At 42.1% G+C, this 19485-nt stretch overlaps 1 protein-coding gene across 1 annotated transcript in view; it reads left to right on the top strand.

Moving 5' to 3' along the window:
* LOC132399679 (cas scaffolding protein family member 4-like) overlaps positions 1 to 19485 on the top strand; it is a 132672-nt gene that overhangs the window by 76242 nt on the left and 36945 nt on the right. Inside the window, exon 2 of the mRNA XM_059980326.1 lies at positions 16452 to 16865. Within this exon, the coding sequence (XP_059836309.1) occupies positions 16452 to 16865 (414 nt within the window). The remainder of the gene's footprint in view (positions 1 to 16451; positions 16866 to 19485) is intronic.

Here is a 19485-nt window from a genome sequence, read left to right as displayed (position 1 = left end):
TTACAAAGAAGGCATGGCTACTGTCAAGATGAAGCCACACTCAGGTTGGAGGAACAACACCTTATATTCCGTCTGGGTAGCCTCCAACCTGATGGCATGAACAGTGATTTCTCTAACTTCGGTTAATGCCCCTTGTCCCCTTCTTACCCCATCCCTTATTTATTTATTCCCCTGCCTTCCCTCCCTCCTTTTCTTTTCTCTATCTGCCCATCACTCTATGCATGTTCTCCATCTCCCTCTGGTGCTCCCCTCTCCCTTTCTTTCTCCTTTCCCTTCTCCAGCTCTGTATCACTTTCGCCAATCACCTTTCCAGCTCTTAGCTTCACCCCACCCCCTCCGGTCTTCTCCTATCATTTCAGATTTCCCCCTCCCCCTCCTACTTTCAAACCTCTTACTATCTTTTCTTTCAGTTAGTCCTGACGAAGGGTCTCGGCCCAAAACGTTGACAGTACTTCTTCCTATAGATGCTGCCTGGCCTGCTGCGTTCCACCAGCATTTTGTGTGTGTTGCTTGAATTTCCAGCATCTGCAGATTTCCTCGTGATGGCTGTACCTCTACTTTCTTAGAAGTTTGCTAAGATTTTATCTAAAACTTTGACAAACTTCTATAGATGTTTACTGGAGAGTATATTTACTGGTCACATCCTGACCTGGTATGGAAACACCAATACCCTTGTACAGAAAAGCCTAAAAAAAAGTAGTGGATATGGCCCAGCCCATCATGGTAAAAACCCTCCCCACCATTGAGCGTATCAATGCGGAGCACTGTCGCAGGAAAGCAACATTCATCATCAAGAACCACCATCATCCGGACCTTGCTCTCTTCTTGCTTCTGCCATCAGGACCAGCATCACCAGGTTCAGGAAGCGTTGTTACCTGTCAACCATCAGGCTCTTGAACTCGAGGGAATAACTTCACCTGCTCCATCACTAAGCTTTTCTCCCAGCCTGTGGAATCAATTTCAAGGACTCTTCATCTCATGTTCTTGATATTTATTTATGTTGCCATGGGCATCAGTGGAGGCCAAGTCATTGGGTATATTTAAGGCAGAGATTGATAGGTATCTGAGTAGTCAGGGCATCAAAGGTTATGGTGAGAAGGCGGGGGAATGGGACTAAAGGGGAGATTGGATCAGCTCATGATGAAATGGCGGAGCAGACTCGATGGGCCGAATGGCCGACTTCTGCTCCTTTGTCTTATGGTCTTATTATTATTTCTTTCTATTCTCTTTATTTTTGTATTTCCAGAGTTTTTTTTTACACATGGGTTGTTATCTGTCCTATTGGATATGGTCTTTCATTGATTCTATCGTGTTTCTTGTAATTACTCACAGGAAAATGAACCTGAGGGCTGTATATGGTGACATATATGTACCTTGACAATAAATTTACTCGGTTTCTGGGGCACGTGTTTCGAGACAAGTTTTAGGGCCAAAGCTATTGGCAGAAGTCAAGCCTTATGGCCAGAGGATTCGAACTTGCACTGCAGGAAATAATCAGCTCCAGCAGCTCGACTTAAAGAGTTTCAGATGTTGAAGGGGATCCTTTGAGAATGTGCAGAACCAGAAACAGGATCACATTTAATATCACCACCATATGTCTTGAAATTTGTTAACTGTATGGCAGCAATACAACAAAATATATGATAAATAAATATCAGTTACGTTAAGAAAAGTTATGTCTATTAAATAGTTAAGCTAAAATAGGTAGTGCAAAATAGCAGAAATAAAAATGTAGTGAGGTAGTGTTCAGGAGTGCAATGTCCATTTAGGAATCAGATGGCAAAGGGGAAGAAGCTGTTCCTGAATCGCTGAGTGTGTGTTTTCAGGCTTCTGTACCTCCTTCCTGATGGTAACAGTGAGAAGAGGGCATGTCCTGAATGGTGGAGATCCTTAATAATGGATGTCACCTTCCTAAGGCACTGGTCCTTGAAGATATCTTGGATACTACAGAGGCTGGTACCCATGAAAGAGCTGACTAATTTTATAAGTTTCCGCAACTTATTTTGATCTTGTATAGTAGATCCTGCCCCCCGTACCAGACAGTGATGCAGCCAGTCAGAATGCTCTCCACAGTATAGTTGTAGAAGTTTGAGCATTTCAGTTGACAAACTAATCTCCTCAAACTCCTAATGAAATATAGCAGCTGTCTTGTCTTTATTGTTGCATCAATATGTTACACAGAAAGGTTACAGCAAGGATAGAGGTAATTTGGCCCATTGAGTCAACAACACTTAATGTGAGCACAATCCAGCTTGTTGCCCTCTCTTGCCCTGCAAATCCTTTTGTTTCAGATATTTATCCAGCTTACTTTTGAATGTTACTCCCCTAATATCCCTGGTCCCCAGTCAATCACGGCATAAGAATGTTTTCCACATTTTCATTTCTTTTTCCATCATCTAAATTTATGCCCTTTGGTTTTGGGCCCCTCCACCAAAGGCAACAGTTTTTCTCTCTCTACTCTCTCTTTAACCTTTATGATTTTAAGTAGCTCTGTCAGATTCCCTCACTCTCTCCTGTGTTCCCAGCAGAACGACGCCCAACTTTCAAAACCAACTAAAGTCCCTAACCTCTGGAATTAATCTAGTAAACTTCATCCATGCCCTGTTTGAATCCTTCACATTCTTCTGACAGCACACAGGTTACCAGCAATGAGATCAAGAGAAATCTTACCATTAGAATTTGGCCAGTTGAAACAGTCAATTAGGAGGCACTTTTTCTGTGAAGATCTGGTGGTCAAGTGCAATTTCCTAGACTAAAACTGGCAGTTTATTTTTAGTTAAGTTTATTGAGGATCATTGGGCTAATTAGAGTTGAAGTATGAATGTAGGTGAATGGAGGGAGAGGTCGAAGCATTCTGCCTGTCTTCCCAATGTCTTGTTGACAAAGGATAAAATTTTCAGCTTTCCGTTCATATTTCTATATGGTCCTAGTCCTATCCCTACAATGTACTGTGGTCCTACACCCATTGTGATGTCTCTGGTCCTCCAGTTTTGGAGATGCTTTTGTTCCTGAGCATGGCTGTTCATTTTGGAACTATTCTTTCAGACATCTAATTTATAACAACTTCTCTCTCTTCCTGTAAGGAGCACTTCAAAACCTACCTCTTTAACTAAGTGTTTAGTCATCTGTGTTAACATCTAGAACATAGAGCATAGAACATTATAGCACAGCGTTAACGTGATAGATCTCCGGAAATGCTCCTGTGAAGTGTCAACTCATCCTTACATATCATAACTGTTGTTCAAGAAACATTTAAATAGTCTGTAGCATGTTTACAGAGAAATTATTGCTGTTATTGGCAACCTTGAGTGCTTATACTGTATTCTGAGGCCAGTGAGTCCAAACGGTAGTTGTGTGAGACCACTATTGCCCCCTAGCTTTAGCCCATTTCATTGCACAAACCAGTAGGTTTGTACGATAAGATGGGCAGCACTGAACCAAAAGCATTCATTAACTTCAATACAATGGACTGCCACAGTTAGCTGAGTTTCAAATATGCAGGCTGAATGTAGGAAATCTGTGGTTATTTGGTTACAGCTGTGGGATATTCTTGTCCATTTTTCATTGCCCAGTGAGAATATTGAGTGACACACACATGCTCCAGTCTATTGAGAACAGTTGACTCTGAAGCTGGTTAATCCTTTCAGCAGTAAATGTTTGGGGAAAAGACACAAGCATACTCTACAAGGACAAAATTGCCACACTCCAGAATCACCCTGGAGATCAGAAATATCTATCAGTCCCAGCTTGAAGTGTACTTAACATCCACAGTTCTTTGGAGCAGAAATCTTTACAGATTCACAAACCTTTGAGAAAAGGAATTCAATCCCAGTTTTGAGTAACCTTTTATCCTGAAACAACATCTCATACTTCTAAATCCCTCTCCAGCAGAAACATCTTTACAGCATTAAAGCTACCTGGCCCCTTTATAATCTTGTTTCATTAAGATAACCTCTCATTTCTTTAACTTTCAGAGTGCACAATCAAATAACTGCCTATGTAAAGTCTTTCATTTGTTGCTAAAGTTAAGAGTGAAGTTCTTAGATAAAATAGCTCAGTGGAAATGTTACAACTGAGTCATAAATTTTAAAAAGTGGTATGCATTTTTAATTTTTGTTGGATAACTAGAGAATTGCCTTGAAACCTCCAAGGTGACATCTAGCCAGTGCCAGTGTGCTTAGGCGATGGGTGAAGATGGAGGTTGTTTGTTGCAGTGTTCTCATTTTACCTGTTCCCAGCTGAGTTCTTCCAAGACCATTAGGGCTTGGTTGAATTTCTAAGGTGGTGAAGAGCATTGATGTGGTCAGTACAACCTGACAATTGCATTTTGGCCTCTCACTCTGCTTTAATTGCTCTGGGAACTGATCAGCTGGGCTAAGTTTAAAGCTGGGATGCCTTCAAGTTTTGGAGGAGCTTCAGGTGAGTGGTGGCATCTTGTGTTTGTAAAGTCAACTCAGACTCCTGGTTCCAAAGGTGAACACATTCAAAAACCTCATTAACGTTGCTATTCTTTTCAGTGATGAAGTAGAGGAAATCAAAGCAGGACTGGGCCATTTTCCCTCACTTTTACTCCACCATTCAAACAGATTCTTCTTAAAAACAGGCTTTTGTTGATTCTTGTCTCTTTATGAACATGTACTGCCTGTTACTGATCTTCTACCTCTGAGTCACTTGCCTGCTCTGAAGCCAGATCCTTGATTCCCCTAATATCTAAGTCTATTGCTCCCTGCCTTGAATTGTCTCAGCAACTGAACCCCCAGGGGCCACTAGAGTAGAAAATGTCCAAGATTTACCACCTCTGACTGAAGAAAATTCTTCTTGCCTCTTCCATCCCCTTATTTTTTGAAGGGTCTCAATCTGAAATGCCAACTGTCTACAGATGCTGCCTGACCTGCTGAGTTCCTCTTGCATTTTTCCATTGTTCCAGATTCCGGTCTCCTCTATGCTCCTGATTCCAGACAATCCAAATAGGGGTAACATTATCTCTGCGTCGACCCTGACAAGTCCAGTAAACATTTTTGTATGCTTCACTGAGATCATCTCTTGTGTTAGTACATTTAGGAAAGTCGGGGCACAGTCCAGTTATTCTCTGCTACCCTTCCAGCGTCACACTGGTGAACCGTCGCTGCATCGCCTCTGTTGGTCGGGAGCACGTTGGTGCATTTCTATTGCCAAAAAACAACATAACTTCTGCAGATTAGATTGTTTTAGGCTGCAACACTTTAAAGATTAGCATTATTCGTCACATCACATCAAAACATCAGAATATACAGTGGAATGTATCTTACTGTGTCAATGACCAGCACTGTCTGAAGATTGTGATGGGGCAGCCAGCAAATGTTGTCATATTTCCAGAGCCAATATAGCATACCCAAAACCCTAACTCTAAACATATGCCTTTGGCATGTGGGAAGAATCTGGCACACCCATTCTTTCACAGGAATCACGTACAAACTCTTTACAGACGGTAGCAGGAATCGAACCCCAATCGGTGATTACTCGACCCGCAAAGCAAGTGCACTAAGCTCTACGCTACTGTAACATATTAACTGCTGGAGGAACTCAGCAGGTCCAGCAGCATCCGTAGAGGCAGCAGGATTGATGATATTTCAGGACCTGATGCTGGGTCTCGACCTGAAATGTCAACCCTCCACATGTGCTACTCAACCCTCTACATTCCTCCAACAGTTTGTTTTTCCTCTGCTCCACGTTGCAACATCTGCCTTCTCTCGTGCCTTCACTTTAAAGTGTGTTTTCACATCCCAGGTTGACAATGGCATGCACTGTAAATGATTTGCATCTCGTATTGCTGAATATCTAGGTATATGCCAGCCTCAGTGATGTATAGTCAACTAAAGCTGATGAGTAAGCTCACCATCCTGACAACTGTCTTGCTTCTTCGTCAACATGAATAGATTTCATGAGAGGGGTCTGGAGGACTTTGATTTGTTGCAACCTACACCATGGACTTGAATCTTAAAGGATGCTTTTACGAACACTGTATTGCCTTAATCTCATTACAGAAGCACACTCCTATGTATATGGAGCATGTGGGTAAGATAGACGCCATATCAATAGATAAGACCATAAGACATAGTAGCAGAATTTGGCCATTCAGCCCATCAAGTCTGCTTCGACCTAACTGATCAGGAAGTGATCAACTTCCGCCTTAAATATACACACGCACTTGGCCTTCACCGCAGTCTGTGGCAGAGCATTCCACAGATTTACTACTCTCTGGTTAAAAAATTCCTCCTTACCTCTGTTCAAATTTGAGGCTGTGCCTTCTAGTTCTGGATACCCCCACCATAGGAAACATCCTCTCCACATGCGCACTATCTAATCCTTTCAATATTCGGTAGGTTCCAATGAGATCCCCACACATTCTTCTAAAGATGTCAAGTGGAGAGGATCATCTTCTGGATTATTGCTGCAGGAAGACTCATGCTGCCTAAATTAACTGATGTATTAAGTATAAAAGTGGCTTCAGAGCTTATATCCCATCTGTGGTTATCACTAATACCAAAAGAGATCTTTTGTTAAAATAACTGACAAAGGTGTAGAACGGGAACTTGTTTCAGCTGTCATCGCAACAAGCCCAATTAATGTTCAAGGGCTGCAAATTCAGAAGTTTTTTACCCACCTTCCTCACTCAGGTGAAGGCACTTCTTCACTGACATGGGGGACTTCTTCACGCAGAGGCTGGTGAGAGTGTGGAATGAGCTGCCGGCAGAAGTGCTGGACACGGGTCTGATTTCAACGTGTAAGAAGTTTGGATAAGTATATGGATGGGAGGCATATTGAGGGTTGATAGGACTAGGCAGAATGATAGGGTTGGTATTCTTGCTCCCAGCATGGAATAGATGGGGCAAAGGGGTTGTTTCTGAGCTATTCTGCATGATGACATTGATGAATCTGTCCAAAATTGTTCCACTAGAATTAACTGTTTCTAATATAACCAATTAATGAAAGGTAGGAGTTCAGATTTCATCCTCAATTGGGATTCTTGGATTTTTGACTTAGCTACAATGTTGGTGAAAATAACTTCCATGGGTCAGTCCTCCAGTATCCAAGCTGGTGATCAGGTTGGACTGTGGGCTCTGACGGGGAATCGGAAGTCTGTGACGCAGCACTCAGTGCAAGGTGTTAGGAAGACAGTAGGAGAGTAGGGTTTTGTCCACAGGTCAAGGATTAGTGTTAGGCTCTAGGAGAATGTTGAGCTGTGTAAAAGAGTAAGGTTGTAGAGACGAGGCTGGGAGCAATAATGCCAACACTGATTACTTAATTCTGTGGGTGTTTAGCGTTCGTTGTCCTAGGAGATTGCGGGAAGGAGCTGCCTCAAAGTAAAGCACAGTTTTAAATGGAGCCAGAGTCCAGGATTAGATCCCTCATTTACATCGATCCAGTGTCAGCTTGGAGTTGGGCAAAAAGATTCTTCATCTTTGTCTTCTGTCAGCAGAGTGATCACTGCAGCTCAGATCAGAGATGTGTGCGCCTGCGCAAATGGCACTTCTGTCCCCAGAGTTGTCACAGCGACTAAGCGTTGTTACAGGCAATCCCTGTAATTTGTGAAGTGAAGGTCCCAGGGATCGTCATAATCATTTGAAATGGGGAATTACTTAATTAGTTAAAAAAGTAGGGGATGGTGGAGGTTTGATCTTTACCTCTGATTTAAACGTGGAAGACTGGCTTCAGCACAGGCCGAAGGGCACTTCCTTCTCTTGTTTTATGTTTAAATATGGCACCACGCACAAGGAAATCACATTTCAACAAAGAACCATTCAGAAAACTACCACCACTGATGACTTCCTCCTCCAGAGACCGACCCCCTCTCTTTTCGAAGGAATTAGTTTATTTATTGCAGATGTGTTCTGACTCCTAAGCTGAGTAAATCAGAAATGCATGAAGTTTATTAAAACAGATGATGTTGCAAGCTCTGAATGGACAGAAATCTGGGCAAGGTACAGGATTAATTGTTGCTCCATGGTGCAGATACAACTAATTCTCCTAGTGATGGTGCAGGATTCTGGGGTTCTTAATGAGGTTAATTGTCAACAAAAGATAAGGACAATGCAGGGACTATTAACTCTTACATTTCACTATTTAACCAGTGTTGATTCTAGTGAGATAACTTTGGACAGATTCACTGGTGCCTTTATCTGAGATGTTTATCTAAATTATAAGAAATTCAGATCCCACCACCGGTTCCCTGTGGCACACTGCTCATTACAACCAGAAAAAGAGCCAGCTACACTAACTTCGTGTTTCATGAGAGTCAGCTAGTCTTCAGTCTTTGCCAGTAAATGAACTCCTATGCCATGAAGTTTCTCTTGCAATAACCTTCATCACAGCATCTGATCAGGTGAGATTATTGGAAGGGGTTTGTGCAACTTTCTAAATGAAGTCTGAGGTAAAACATATTTGCAGATGTAGACCTTAAACCCTGAACAACACTGATAGTCTGCTGGCAACTTGTCTGGCAGGGATTTGCAAGACCACACTGGAAACACGTCTTCAGTTCTGTGAGCTATTTGCTCTCTGGAGCTCTAATCTTTATATGGCAGAGATTAAACTAAAGTGTGCGGAGGGCATAATAGGGTATGAAGAGATATATTAGCTTAAGTGAGGATATTACATTAAACTCGGGCAAACGAAATATAATGTGGGAAAGTTTACAATCGTTCATTTTAGAAGGGTAAGCAAAAGGTAAAATGTAAATGATGAGAGATAGCATTGGAAACAGTTCAGAGAAGATTTACTAGATTAATGGCAAATTGTTGTTTGAAGAAAGATCGTAAAGCTAAGGTGTATAAGCTGGAGTTTAGAAAACTGAGAGGTAGTCTTAGAGTTCTACAACACAGAAACCGATCCTTTGGATTAACTTGTCAAGGTGGACCAATTGGCCACTTGAGCTAATTCCATTGCCTGTATTTTGTCCATATCCATCTAAACATTCCCTATCCATGTACCTGTCCAATTGTGTTTTTAAGTATTGTAATAGTGCCCACTTCAACCGCTTCCTCTAGCAGCACATTCCATATATTCACCACCCTCTGGCCGAAGAAGTTGCCTCCTAAGTCCCTTTTAAATCTTTACCCTCTCAATATAGACCTATGCCCTCTAGCTTTAGATTCCCCAACTGTGGTAAAAAAAAGCCCTGTGACCATTCACTGCATCCATGCCCCTGATGATTTAACATATAGCAGCAAGGCCACCTAGAATCCAGGGAAAAAAGTACAGCTTATCCTAACCTTCCAGTTCTGGCGATATCCCTTGTTGAAACACACGAGACCTTGATGGGTTTTAATGGGGCCGACATGGAGAGGATGTTACTTCTTGTAGGAGAACCTAGGACTCTAGGTTCTTGTTTGGAAATAACGCTTGCCCCATTTACGATAGAAACAAGGCTTCTTTTCCTCTTCGAGGACTATGAGTCTATGGAACTTTCTTCCTCAAAGGATGGCAGAAGTAAAGTATTTTAATGTTTATGTCAGAGGCTGATGGATAAGTGTGGGGGTGAGGGTGATTGAAAGGATACTGTGGACAGATGAAAAGGTAGAGATGAGTTTACTATGAAATAGACATGTGAAGAGACTTAGTGACTTGATTTCTATGTTTGTCTATGAATGGTGTGAGATGACACTGAATGTGAGAGTCATACATTCTCGAAGCAGGCCTTGCCAATTCTGTTGCTCAGGGAGCTAGTTTAGTGTGACTCAAGGACACTAAACCTCTCCTGTCTGTGCACTTTTGTGGTTGGCTTCTGTACATTGCTAATGTGCAGTCTCCATCTCTATTTCTGGCAGTTCATTCCAAGGACAGGATGCACTAGCTAGGTTTTTATTCTCTGGAACATAGGATTTTAAGGGGTGAACCTGATATAAGATTCTGAGAGGCATAGATAGGGTGGAGGCACATTGTCATTTTCTTCATGGAGGGGTTACTAAAAACAAGGCCTAGGCTATAAACAGAGGCGGCAAGAAATTTTAGTGGCACTTTCAGAGGCAGCTTCCACACACAAAGATAAATTGGGCACATGATGTGAATATGGGGGAGTGGTATCTTAACAAGTTCTGATTTTGCCCTTCTGCAAGGCTCATGCTCAGGCAACCCCGTGTTGTGTATTTAATATTTCCTTAGTATTAGAGTTACATACATATATAAAATGCCCTGGTTCACATCTTTACTGTTGTGCTGTAGCTATTTCATTCAGCAGCTCTGTAAGAGCTGTTTGCTCTGCTTTCAGCCTGTTTGGGTTATTGTTGAAGATAAGGGATGATGTGGAATGTGTGCCATCCAATTAGTGGGAGGATTTCTTGGTGAGGGACAATAAAGATGGGCTTGAGGGTTTCTTTTGTTCATGTGGGGATGAGGAGAGAAGATGCTGGGGAGAACCAGTCATAGCATATGATCAGTGGGAGACCCGTTTGTTCAAGACAATCGGAAAGTGGTGTGTGCTTTCACGTTGACTGAGGGCCCAGCGCATGAGCGACAGAGAAGTTCAAGATGAGCTCCAACGTGTGCATATTTGACTGTTTAATTAGAATGGGCCCTTTTCTTTTTGTTATTCTTCACTAACCCTTCAGTTAAGGTACATAAATATAATTCCATTAATTGTATGCAGCTTACTGTCTGATATTTTGTGGCATTAATTTGTAACAGGGTAGCAAATGACACAGCATCCACACAAACTGAGATTTGGGGTGGGATCAAGTACGACTCAATCTCATGAGTTTGTGGGGCCAGAGGTTGTCTTCCCTAGACTTATGCAGTCAAGGAAACCGGGGTGTTTCATAAATCTGTGTGTTTTTGTGTATATGAACATATGTACACACACACACGTGCTGGATTGAGCGTCGAACTAGCAACTCGGCCTCATAAAAACAAGAAAGCCTGCTAAAAAAAATGCCGTCACAACAGCGTCCCGATGACTCCACTCAGAATTAAGGGCTTTCTTTTTCTATATGTATTGTTACGTACCCATGACACATGACAGTGGCGTACTTGTCATGTGACGGGTGTTGAAGCTATACTGGACTTGAGGTAATGGTCTTGTGATGGTGGAGTGATGTCATTTTCCCGCCAGTAGAGGTCATGTGACAGGTTTTTTTTACAGGGTATAAAAGGAGGACCCCTCCCTGTGAGGAGGGGCAGTTCATGGCTGGATTTGCCATGTTGACTTCATGCCACTGCATGATTTAATGTTATGATGCAGTTTAGTTGAAAGATGGAGTTTTATTTAATGCCTAAAGTTTAAAAGTTCATTGCCAGCAGTTTCTTTATAATACTGCTAGCTGAGAATCAGTGGAGAGTGAAGATCAGAGTTCGGGAGTTAAAAGATCGAGGAAAGTCGATTTCGACGGTGAAACAGGTTCGACCTTGTTCGATCCTCATTCGGAAGGAATTCGTTGACTGTGCTCATGTTAGTCCCTGTGAATAGCAGAAAGGATTGAGTACAGTGTTGTAAAGGAAAGGTCAGTGCCTTTAAGCCGTTTCATTTTCCATCTTCGTAAATTCTCCGTGGGAAAAGTATAGTTCGACTGGGAATTGCAGCGACACGACGTGAAGGAGAATTTAAATCGTCTTTAAAAAGTCTCTCCCTTAAATGGACTGTAAGCATTTTGAACTTTTGCAATACTACTTTGAAGAACTGTTTTTGCAACATCGCTTTAAGAACTGTTTAAGCTGCCGCACAGCAGCTGATTTCTGGTTACATTAGTGATTTGTTTACTTTTGGGGGTTTGTTTTTCAGTGTTTAATAAATGTTTTATTTGTTATAAAAACCCCTGCCTCGCTCATATATTTATTGTTGGCTGAATCCGTAACAGTATAAAAGCACAAATTGTATCCATGTGATATGTGCATGGCTTGTTTTAAGTAAGCTGGAAGTTAGACCTGTATTTCAGACTCCCACATCTTCGTTTGAATTATTTTAATGTTTTAAAGTTACAAAACATAACTTGGGCAACAAAGTATTTTTAAAATGAGCTTGTCGGCTATCAATCTGTAGAAGCGCAGCGAGACATTTGAACAAATATAGACACAGCTAGGAATGGCAAGTAAAAAAAAAGTAGGTCAGCAAGTGCAGATACTGTCGAGTTAAGAAAAAGTAGTGCAGCACGTGTTCTATGGAAGGCAAGACACAATCAAGTTTATTTTAAAAAGAAAATCAGAAAATAGAAGTGTTCATGGGTTCATAAGGAATGAGTACCAGGTGATAATCATCATTAAAAAAGCAGAAATGGCTAGCTATATCAGAAAGATTGACATGTTTGATTACACAAAGGATAACTGGAGTATGTAAACTGAGCTATTTCAACAATATTTTGAAGCAAATGTAATAGCCAATGAGAAATGTGTACCAGCTTTGGCTGAGTGCAGTAGGTTTAAAGGCGTTCAGTTTGCTTTGAAGTCTAATTGCTCAGGATCAGAAACAGGTTTAATATCACTGGTATATGTCATGAAATTCATTAACTTTGCAGCAGCAGTTCAACACATTACATGATAAACATATAAAAAACTGAATTACAGTAAATGTATATATGTATATTAAATAGTTAAATTAAGATAAGTAGTGCAAAAACAGAAATTAATAAAAAATAGTGAGTTAGTGTTCATGGGTTCAATGTCCATTTAGAAATCAGATAGCAAAAGGGAAAAAGCTACTCCTGAATCGCCTAGTGCAGGGATTCCCAACCTGGGGTGCCCACACCCCAGGGGGTGTGAGATGGAATTTCAGAGGGTGTGACAATGAGTGGCTTGTGCCCTTGAGTGATGAGTCACGAGTCATCACTCAGTCAGCTGCCAATGTGCCTTGAGAAGTGGTAGTAACATTTGTCCCAAGCACACTCCAACTCATCACATGAGTGAGGTATGTCAATGATAGTGCTGTGAAGGAAGATCTCCTGTTTTGTAAAGATCTGAAAACAAACACAACTACAAAGGATATGATGCAGCTGGTGAAAGACTTCTTTGCCAAACATGATTTAGATATCAAAGTGATTGATTCTGGTGCACTGATGGGGCACCTGCAATGTTTGGAAATAAATCTGGCTTTTCTGCATTGATGAAAAAGGAGATTCCAGACTTGCAAGTTACCCATTGTTTTCTTCATCGGCATGCTTTGGCATCAAAAACATTACCTCCAAATTTGAAGAAAATCCTTGATACTTGTGTGAAGATCATCAACTGGATCGGGGGCCTGCTTTGAACCATCGCATCTTCAGATCATTTTGTGAGGATCTGGGAAGTGAGCATTCAGTTTTGCTTTTGCACACAGAAGTCCATTGGTTGTCACAAGGACAAGCATTAACCTGCTTCTTTGAACTGCGGGAAGAAATCAAAGTTTTTCTCAAGGAGCGTGAATGTGATCTGGTTGGGGCAATGGAATCACAGGAATTTGCCCAAATGCTGGCTTACTTAGCTGATATTTTCACTCGTATGAATGAACTGAGTGTTTCTCTTCAAGGAAAAGGGATAAACATATTGAAGGCTTGTGAAAAGTTGAATGCCTTCAAAGAAAAGTTATGTCTTTGGCGTCAAAGGATGGAAAGAGGCAGTCTCTCAAATTTTCCTTCACTAGAAGACATGGTTGTTGATGCTGGATCCATAACTCCTACTGTGCATGAAGAAATTGTGGCTCATTTGGAAATACTGTCAGAATCGTTTGATGGATATTTTGCTGCTGGAGACCTGAAGATTTCAGAAGAATAGATCATGAATCCATATTCCTACAATTTGGAGAAAATGTCAGATGTTGAAGAGCTGAAGAAAGATCTTATTGATTTGCGGACATATCGAGCTCTTGAAATGCAATTTGAAAGCAATACTTTGGAGGAGTTTTGGTGTGCAGCACTGGATATGTTCCCAAGACTTGGTGGAAAAGCACTCCGTGTCCTCATTCCATTTGCAACATCATGCTTGGGTGAATCTGGATTCAGTTCTCTTTTGTCAGTCAAGACAAAATCTAGGAATCGCCTGAATCCACAGGCAGGCCTGCGGATCGCAGTCAGCAAGAAAGTTCCACGTTTTGACCAAATCATGAATGAGAAGCAGGAGCAAAGAAGTCATTGAATTTTATGTTCACAATTAGGATTGATTTTACTGTTTACAATTTTTTTCTGAATAAATTGGAATCTAATTGCTCAATTTATATTTGCATTTTATACACTGAGTTAAAAGCTTATTTTTTTAAGTTCAACTTGCCCCGTGGTATTGTATGTGGTTCAAAAATTAGAAGTTAGACTTCTTCATCTTCAAATGTGATATTACATTTGTAGGGGGTGTGAACATTAATCAAACATTTCCTAGGGGTGTGGGGCATAGAAAAAGTTGGGGACCACTGGCCTAGTGTATGCCTTCAGACTTCTGTACCTCCTTCCCAATGGTAATAAAGAGAGGGGGGCATGTCCTGGGTAATGGGGGTACTTAATAATGGAAGCTGCTTTTCTGAAGATATCTTGGATACTATAGAGGCTAGTACCCATGATTGAGCTGACTAATTTTATAACTCTCTGCAGCTGACTTCAATCCTGTGCATTAGTAGCCCCCCCCCCGCCAATACTAGACAATCAAAATGCTCTCCATAGTTTATCTGTAGATATTTTTAAGTGTTTTAGGTGACTAACCAAATCGCCTTAAACTCCTGATGAAATATAGCCACTTTTTGCCTCTGCATTGATACCTGGGATCAAGTTCACTCCTCAGAGATATTGACACTCAGGAACTTGAAATTGCTCACCCTTCCCACTTCTGATACCTCTATAAGAACTGGTGTGTGTTCTCTCGTCCTGCCGTTTCTGAAGTCCACAATCAGCTCTTTTGCCTTACTGATGTTGAGTGGCAGGTTGTTGCTATGACACCACTCAACTAGCTGGTATATCTCACTCCAGTACGTCCACCTGAGATTCTGTCAACAATGGTTGTATCATCAGCAAGTTTATAGATGGCATTTGAGCTATACCTAGCCATACAGTCATGAGTATAGAGGGAGCAGAGCAGTGGGCTAATCACACTTCCTTGAGGCGTGCCAGTATTGATCGTCAGTGAGGTGGATGTGTTATTACCAATCCGCACAGATTCTGGTCTTCCAACCAAACCATCTGAAATGAGCTTTGCTGGTATTGTGAAAATGGTGCAGGAACATTTAGAACCGAAGCCACTGTGATTGCAGAGCTGTTTAGGTTTCATAAGCGGAATCAAAGGAAGAGGAATCCAATTCAGTGTATGCACCTGAATTGAAGAGATTGTCTGAGAATTGTCAGTTCAGTAATGGCTTGATGATACACTAAGAGATCATTTAGTTTGTGTGGAATCAAAGTAGAAAGCATTCAAAAATAGCCACTAACTGAAGCACAATTTACGGTACATTTAAAAGAGCAGTTAAAATTGCTGTAGCAAAGGAAACTGCAGACAGATGCGATTGAGTTGCAGTCAGGAATAAAAGTGAGGTTGCACAAAATTGCAAGATCTAAACAGAAACCAGTCTGACTGTGGCAGAGGCTCACGTACACCAAATGCAGATTTAAGGGTGAGAGGAGTAAAAGGTAAAAAGTCAAGTTGCAGCTTCAAAGAGAGTACATGCTGTTGATGAAAATCTGAAAATGATGAGAGTGCCACAGGAGTGTGTAGCCTTGAGATTTGCAGTGTGAAAATTCACAGTTGACGAGCAAATATGACTTTTGCTAGAAGTGAACTGAAAATTAATTAAAATAGAATTGGACACTAGTTCAGCTGTTTCAGTCATTACACAACTGAACAGCATTTCAAAGATATTGAACAGAAGCCTGGAGATACCCAACTAAGAAATTATACTAGTGAAATAATAACTCCTGTGGGAATGACATCTGTAGCAGTGAAAACAACCAACAAACCAAAGGCCAACCAACCAGCAACCGATAACCAACAAGCTTGTATGTGGTAAAAATAGGAGGGCCAGCACTGTAGGGACATGATTGATTGAGACAACTACAACTTGATTGGAGTTCCATCCACCAATTGCATACTATATCCCTGCAGTGAAGCTAACTGAAAGCAAATTTTGAAAGGTACTAAATGATGCCAACACTGTCTCCATGCTGAACACCATGAACCACAAGTTTTTTCTTACAGTGTGTGGTGTGTGCACTGCCAATGCTGGTAGTGGAGTAGATATACTGTAAGAGTGGTATTTAAGAGGCTTTTAGGCAGACACAGGAATATGGAAGGAATGGAGGGACATTATATAGGCAAATGGTTTAGTTTAGTTAGGTGTTTAATTAGTTTAATTAGTTCAGCACAACATCATGGGCCAAAGTGCGTGTTCCTAGGTTGTGCTGTTCCCTGTTCTACCGTGAATGTTTTAAAATAGACGCATTTAATGTGGGCCATTCACTTACAGCTGGAAAAAAGTGTACTTTGGAGAAGTGTTGCTTTTGTGACACCCCTAAACACCTCTTTCCTCTTTGACACAGAATCTTATGGCGAAGGCTCTCTACGACAACAAGGCAGAGACACCTGATGAGCTTGCGTTCCGTAAGGGTGAAATACTAACGGTGATAGAACAGAACATCAAGGGGGACGAAGGTTGGTGGCGGTGCTCCCTGCATGGCCGGCAAGGCATTGTACCCGGAAATCGCCTGCAACTGCTCACTGGATTGCAGTATGACAGCCCATCCCTGTACTCCACTAACTGCTCGGCACTGCGCAGGCCGCCTCAGCAAGATATTTACCAGATACCAACGATGCAGCATCATAGCTCACTGTCTGGGCTGGGAGACAATGACTACCAGGTACCATCAAGACCTCAGTCTTATGGTCCGCATTATCAAATGCCAGGGTCACCTGGCGAGTGCTGTTGGGACAGAGGACAGGCACCTCCACAACAGGTAAGAAAGGATTCACTGATGCATTGTTATAGCATTGAAAATCTGGACTCGGTATGACCAGGCAAAGAAAGGTCTGATTCTTGGAATCTGTCCCTTCACTTGCCACGTAGCCCAGTGTAGAAAGGGCTGATCTACAAACTAAGTAGTCACCGGGGACTGTTTTCCCTGCAGCAACAGTGGCTGAGGGGAGCTTGAGCAGCAGCCAATTTGAGTTCAGGATTCATTAGCAAAGTCAAATAAAAATAAGGCCAGGGCAAGTGGCGCAGCCATTGTTGGAGTGGGGCCATGTTAGAGTGGGGAGACCTTTGGCTTTGGCTCAACAGCCTTGGGCGATAACAGGCATGGGTGATATACAGTATGTATCTGGTAAACTTTCCCTTGCTCATTCTTACTCTGTAAGTAAATAGTTAGGGGAGTGAGAATGGCTCCAGGAGCTGTGTCGTGTTCTTTGTGTGAGATGTGGTAATTCTGGGAGACCTCCAGCCTCCCAGATAACCACACCTGCACCAGGTACATGGAGCTGCAGCTCCTCAGAGAAAGTGTTAAAAGAACTGGAGCTGCAGCTTAATGACCTTTGGCTCATAAGGGGAACTGAGGAGATGATAGTTAGGAACAACAGGGATGTAGTCACCCCAAGGTTGCAGAAGGCAGCTGAGTGGGTGATTGTCAGGAGAGGGAAGGGAAATAGGCAACTGGTACAGAGTATCCCTTTGGCCGATCCTCTCAAGAACTAGTATACCATTTTGGATACTGTTGGGGGTGGGGGGGGAATGATCTACCTGGGAGATCTGCAGTGAATGGATCTCTGGCACTGTGGCTCAGAACGGAAGGGGGAAGAAGAGAACTGCAGTGGTGACAGGAGATTCCATCGTTAGAGAAGTAGGTAGGAAAATCAGTGGGCACAATAGAGAGACCCAGGTGCCAGGGTCACCGACATCTCGGATTGTGTCCACGATGTTCTAAATGGGAAGGGTGAGCTGCCAGAGGTCCTGGTACAAATTGGTATCGATGATATGGGAAGGAAGATAGAGGAGGTCCTAAAGAGAGAATTTAGAGAGCTCAGTAGAAAGTTGGGAAGAAAGACCTCTGGGGTAGCAATCTATTGCTGCCTGTGCCACGTGCCAGTGAGGGCAAGAATAGGATGATTTGGCAGGTGAATGCGTTGCTGGGGAACTGGTACAGGGTTTCAGATTTATGGGTCATTGGGATCTCTTCTGGGGAAGGTATGACCTGTACAAAAAGGGCAGGTTACACCTGAACCTGAGGGGTCCAATATACTTGCGGACAGGTTTGCTAGATTTGTTGGGGAGTGTTTAATTTGGCAGGGGTATGGGAACAGGAGAGAGAGGGCTGAGGAAAGGGATGCTGGTTTACAAGCAGATGTAGTTGTAAGTCAGACTGTCAGGAAGGATTGGCAGATGATAGGGCAAAATAAATTTCAGTCAGAGGGATGGGTTGCAGTGTACCGGGGGGGGGGCAAAATTGAAAAGGGTGACAAATACAGGACTGAATGCACTCAGTATATGGAATAAAGCAGATGATCTTGGAGCACAGTTGGTAGGTATGACCTTGTGGGTATGGTGGAGTCATGACTGAAAGCTGATTGTAGTTGGAAGCTTAATATTCAAGAATACACAATCTATCGAAAGGATAGACTGCTAGCCAGAGGAGGAGGACTGGCTCTGCTGGTGAAAAATAAAATAAAGTCCTTAGGAAGAGGTAACATAGGATCGGAAGATTGAATCCTCAAGGGCAGAGTTAAGAAACTGCAAGGGTAGGAAGACCTTTATGGGAGTTATTTTCAGACCTCTGAACTGCAGCCAGGATGTGGTCTACAAATTACAGCAGGAGGTAGAAAAAGCATGTCATAAAGGCAATGTTGTGGAGGATTTCAACAGGCAGATAGATTGAGAAAATCAGTAGATGCTGGATCCTATGAGGAAGAATTTGTACAATGCCTATGAGTTTTACAGCAGCTTGTGGTTGAGCCCACTAGGGGATCAACAGTTCTGAATTGGGTGCTGTGTAATAACTGGATATGATTAGGGAGTTTGAGGTAGTGGAAACCTTAGGGGCCTGTGACCATAATATGATAGAATTCACCCTGCAATTTGATAGGGAGAAGCTAAAGTCAGATATATCAGTATTACAGTGAAGTAAAGGGAATTACAGAGGCATGAGAGAGGAGCTGGACAAAGTTGATTGGCAGGGAACCCTAGCAGGGTGCAGAGTATCCATGGCTGGAGTGTCTGTAAACAATTCGGAAGAAAGAAGTGTTCTAAAGGCAGGATAATGCAACCATGGCTGACAAAAGAAGTCAAAACCAACATAAAAGCAAAAAAGAGGGCATATAATAGAGCAAAAATTAGTGGGAAGTTAGAAGACTGTGAATTCTTAAAAGCCAACAGAAGGTAACTAAAAATACACACAGGAAGAAAAGATGAAATAAACTAGCCAATAATATCAAAAATGATACCAAAAGTTTTTTTTTTCCAGATATACAAAGAGTAAAAGAGAGGCAAGACTAAATATTGGACCTCTGGAAAATGATGCTGGAGAGATAGTAATGGGGGGGGGGGGACAAGGGAATGGTGAACCAACTGAATAAGTATTTTGCATC

Source organism: Hypanus sabinus, chromosome 9, assembly GCF_030144855.1.
Source record: "Hypanus sabinus isolate sHypSab1 chromosome 9, sHypSab1.hap1, whole genome shotgun sequence".
NCBI classification, from domain to species: domain Eukaryota; kingdom Metazoa; phylum Chordata; class Chondrichthyes; order Myliobatiformes; family Dasyatidae; genus Hypanus; species Hypanus sabinus.
This window is presented reverse-complemented; position numbering and strand designations above follow the sequence as displayed.